The sequence below is a fragment of the Mycetomoellerius zeteki genome, unplaced genomic scaffold (genome assembly GCF_001594055.1).
Source record: "Mycetomoellerius zeteki isolate Tzet28-1 unplaced genomic scaffold, Tzet1.0 scaffold290, whole genome shotgun sequence".
NCBI classification, from domain to species: Eukaryota; Metazoa; Arthropoda; class Insecta; order Hymenoptera; family Formicidae; genus Mycetomoellerius; species Mycetomoellerius zeteki.
The window spans coordinates 41,384-46,151 of record NW_017257272.1 but is presented as its reverse complement, the minus strand read 5'-3'; the positions used below and the strand labels follow the sequence as shown (position 1 = coordinate 46,151).

The following is a 4,768-nucleotide window of genomic DNA, read 5'->3' as shown; positions in this document are numbered from 1 at the left end:
ATATATTTTATATATATATATATATATACATATATCAAAAGTTATATTTAAAAAATCTTTTAACATTCTGATTAGATTGCTTTTTTATTGGCAACCACAATGATTTTCCACAGATGTTCGCCAATAGCCAGTAATATATCTTATGTAATTGTTTTGATGAAATAGAACTAATGTGTGTTATCAGTATTAGTAATAACTGTCCGCGATAATAATAAATGAATCAAATATAATTATTGCATATCGTATTCTAATTGTTGAATTGAATGGTAAAAGTGAGAATATTTCGCATAAAATTTTGGTCAAGATAACAATTGGGAATGTAAGATAAAATAAATACAGCTTCAAGAAAGATACTACAAAAAATAAATTATTTATCGTACGGATGTTTAGATTATTCGTGCACGCGGACAAATTGTCTAAATAAAAGTTTAAAGGAGTAATTATAAAATCACAAACTTGTTGAAAACAAATTAGATAAAAGTTATAACTAATCATGGGAAAAACCATGAAGTTATAATTATAAATTTCAGAAGATTAAAAAAAATTTTCATTAATAATCAACCAGAAAGTATGTTTAATGTGCAATAGTATCTTCAATATACGACAGTAGTTTCCTTGAAGAACAATGTGTCGTATTAAGTCTGCGCACACGAGGCTTTTTTTCTCTTGCAGGATTGTTTACATACTACTGTGTTGGCGATCTTGCTGGCTGCTGTACTAGAAACTGTGTAATCTGCTGGCCACGCTGCTGATTAGTCTGCTGGATTTTCGTGACAAGTCAGATGCTATTTTTCTTGCATTTTGTGCTGGCTCATTATGGAAGTCAAGGAAACAGCCTCAGACCACGTGATCTAAGTATTCTTTTCGCAATAATTAAATACAATGCAATTGTACTTTTACGACAATGTATTACAGTAGCAACGATATGCTCCATGTTTACTTATTTGGATACTTCGGTCAAGCGCCTTCTATCAAACAAATTCCAGCTGCTCAGTCAGCATGAAAACTCGTACCATCTGAATCCAAACTAGCAACACGGCCAGCAGCATTGCCAGCACCGCTGCCAACATGGCAGTAAGCACAAATCCAACTCAGAAGGAAAAAAGCATCATGTACCGTAAGTTTTAAATATGCGAAAAATGTGAACCGCAATTTAAATATTCGATACCCAAGAATGGAGTAACACGAAGATTTCTTAAATATATATTGTTTAAGCGCAATATTCTTGAGAATTTCACAATCAACGATCGTGGCATCCGTCTATCGTCGTTATTACTATTTACAAAGTTTAACATGTCTAAGAGATTAGCGTATTTTGAATACGAGATGTGTTTCTTGGAATGTATTCGCCTGTTATAGTTTTAAAAATTTATTCGCATCACGCTAGAAATCGATAATGCAACGTGCTTTGCATAAATTAAGATAGCAACGTACGACAACATGTCGTTAAAAATAAACGACAAAAACAAAAATGCGAAAAAAAACATGCCACGTCATTGATAAAAGAATTCTACATAGAACGTTTTAAAATGATGAGATCGGTCTCTATGTAAAAAAATGTTTTAATTAACATATAAGCGAAACTCTGCCTAACCATATGCAATAAAAAATATACGATGCGTAACTTGAACATTGAAATAATTGAGTTTCTTTTTAAGAATTAAATAATTTTCACGCTAAAATTCGTAGTAAAAAAATATTAGGTCGGTTAATATCAACCTTAATTATAAAATTTCTCATTTGATCGGTCCTGATTATAAATTTGTCCAGAGAAAAAAGGGGGAAAGAATGATGTAAGGAAGGAGGGAGAGAGGGAGGGAGAGGGGGGAAAGAAAGAAAGTGAAAAAAGAGAAAAATAAGAACATTATAACAGATATTTATGTGTAAAAATCAGTATCATTTATACCGTAAATAATACCATTTTTGGTCTTAATCTCGATATCCTTTTAAACTACAAAGCGATATAATAGTATTTCGGTGTGCGTGTATTTATTTTATACCTCATTGAAGTATTTCTCTCGCTCGGAGAATCTGTAAGTTTCTTGTAACTCTTTATGTACGTAAATCAATTTTCCCGTATAATTAAATTAATAATTATATTATTTTAAATGAAACTCAATTGATTCAACATTTCGTTACGTTTTGTTATATAGCAAATAACAAAAAGATTACGGCCACTTAAGACACTACGATTAATTTACTTATATATAAATGTTCGATATACATGAATGTATGAATCGCATTACATTCTCGTAAATATGTTGTAAAAACCTGTATGTAGTTCTCAATGATATCACTTTGATATCGAGCAATCTAGTCATATAACTCTCCCGAACTCTTTTTTGTTTCGCCTCGACTTTTTTCTATTTCCTTTCTGTTTTGTATCTTTTATCTCTTCTTTATTATCTTCTTTATCTCTTATTTAGTTCTGTTCTTACGGCTGGAAATATAAAATATCTCATATAAAGCACAAAAACTTTTGCATTTATATCTTACAAATCGTGAAAAATTTTACATAACTGCAATAATATTCCATACCATCGATTATTTCTTGTTTCATCTTCTGAAATTCTTTCCGTACTTCTTTAATTATCTCCACCTTAAAGGCCTCCATCTCTTGCGCGGTGAGCGAAGTTCCATCATTAACACCATTTACTTTGAGAAGAGTATCCTCCGAAGCTGAACCGAACCTCTTGCGAACCGATTTCGGTGACTCGGCGCCATTAGAAAACTTATTATTAGACGCATTGTTTTTATCCCAAGATTTCTTGTCTGGCGAACTTTCCGGTTCCTGTAAAAAGAATCGTTTAGTGCTTCTTCTAATTTTCTTTCTCTCTCTCTCTCTCTCTCTCCCTTTCTTTTATTTTTTTCTCATGATTATAATTTATAATTATATTATATTCTATTATACACGTTCTTTTCATCGTAAAAATTTACTCTTACCTAAATTATTCTAATATTTGTATGATTCAAGTTTTTATTGCTTGAGAGGATGCCATCCTCTCTCTCTAGAGCGCGTTATAAATTATAATTTATCTATTTCTCTTTCGCTGATTTTTCGACTCCGATGTTATTTGTCAATTTCTGAATGTTCAAGTTATATTATATGTTATAATAAATGTTTACCGGAGGTTGTTCGGGTTGTTTCTTCTCGGCGGCAGCCCTTCGGCGTGCTAGAGTCTTAGCCATCTCATCCATCATGGAAGCCATTCCGCCGCCTCCACCTCTCCCTAAGGTGCCATAATTGCCGCCTCCTCCACCACTGCTACTACTACTAGTACTCGAGCCGCTGTTCTCCACTGGTTGTGACTGTTGCTATTGATAAAAAAGTTATCCTACTTGTGTGTTTTATACATACAAACATGTTAATTTAATATATTATATATACATATATACACATATATATATATATGTATACGTATATAATTATATACACACACACATATATACATACATACGTACGTACATACATACATACATACATACATATTGTTTCCTCAAACAAGTGACAATTCTATCGAATTAAAAGATTAAAATTAAAAAAAAAAGAAAAGAAAATTACCTGTTTCTTTTTAAGACGTGCTTGAAGAGCAGCTGCTAATGAGTTGGTATCAGGTGGAGGATCATTCGAGGAACTAATAGACGAACCAGTAACAGCGGTGGAATTGTTAGCGTTAGGTACAGGCGGCGGTGGCGGTGGAGGCGGTGCAGCGGGACCAGCCAGTGATACCATCGGAGGCGGCGGAGGACCACTAGCAATAGGAGCATAAGCGTTAGCGCTGACTGTGTGATGTCCACCGGTTGTATACTGATTCACCGAATTTGATGGTGTCCCATACGGATTTGTGGTACCACCCGCTGTGGCAGTTGCTTGTACCTGACCGGTACCACCATACTGTGCTTGTGCCTGGGATACGTATTGCGATTGACCAGGTTGCGCGATCGCGTATTGACTCACCGAACCAGGTGGAGGACCGACAGCATACTGATTTATCGAGCTATTACTTCCATACTGATTACCGCTGCTACCGTATTGCGTAGCCTGACTACCAACTGACTGGTTATATTGGCCTGTATTAACTTGTCCGCCAGTAGTGTAATTACTCGTCTGACTATTAGTACCGTAAAAGTTGTTTTGACTGCCAGATGGTGGAAATTGATTCGGGCTCTGGCCCACGACGGAGGTCGCACCGCTTCCGGTGCCACTGCCACTATTAGGAACAGTGGCACTCGCGTACTGATTGCTTGTAGGCGCAGCACTGTACTGGTTTGCCTGATTAGTAACGTAGATAGATTGGCATTGAGACTGTTGACTTGATTGGGATGATGGCGATTGTGCGTACTGATTCATCATCATCGGTGGTGCCGGCGCCGCGGACGAACTAAAATTCATCATTGTCGGTGGGCACGGTGGAGCGGGAGGTGCAATCGGTGGTTGGGGCGGTGGTACCGGGGGACCGACTCCCGGCCCAGCCGACATTTGCGGAGCCGCTGGAATCGTACTGCCGCCACTTTGTAAGGTTGGTAGTTGCTGTGGAGGCGGTTGTGGCGCCGGCGGTGCCGATGAAGTTCGATGATGACCAGATTGTTGTTGTTGCTGCTGCTGCTGTTGTTGTTGTTGTTGTTGTTGTTGTTGTTGCTGAGCAGCAGGCGGGCAACTCGGTGATATGGGATTGGGACTTCCAGTTGCTGCAAAGAAATTTGATTTCTGAATGTGTGTGTGTGTGTGTGTGTGTGTGTGTGTGTGTGTGTGTGTGTGTGTGTGTGT

At 37.0% G+C, this 4,768-nt stretch overlaps 1 protein-coding gene across 3 annotated transcripts in view; it reads right to left on the bottom strand.

Annotated features, from left to right (window-relative positions):
- Positions 1-2,386: 2,386 nt before the first annotated feature.
- The window catches only part of ena (ENAH actin regulator enabled), an 18,081-nt gene continuing 15,699 nt past the window's right edge, over positions 2,387-4,768 (bottom strand). For all 3 annotated transcript variants that reach the window (XM_018450649.1, XM_018450650.1, XM_018450648.1), the window contains 4 exons: positions 3,563-4,689; positions 3,127-3,315; positions 2,539-2,791; positions 2,387-2,440 (listed from right to left, as the gene is read on the bottom strand). In XM_018450649.1, coding sequence (XP_018306151.1) covers positions 2,412-2,440; positions 2,539-2,791; positions 3,127-3,315; positions 3,563-4,689 — 1,598 coding nt within the window. In that variant the 3' untranslated portion in view covers positions 2,387-2,411. The remainder of the gene's footprint in view (positions 2,441-2,538; positions 2,792-3,126; positions 3,316-3,562; positions 4,690-4,768) is intronic.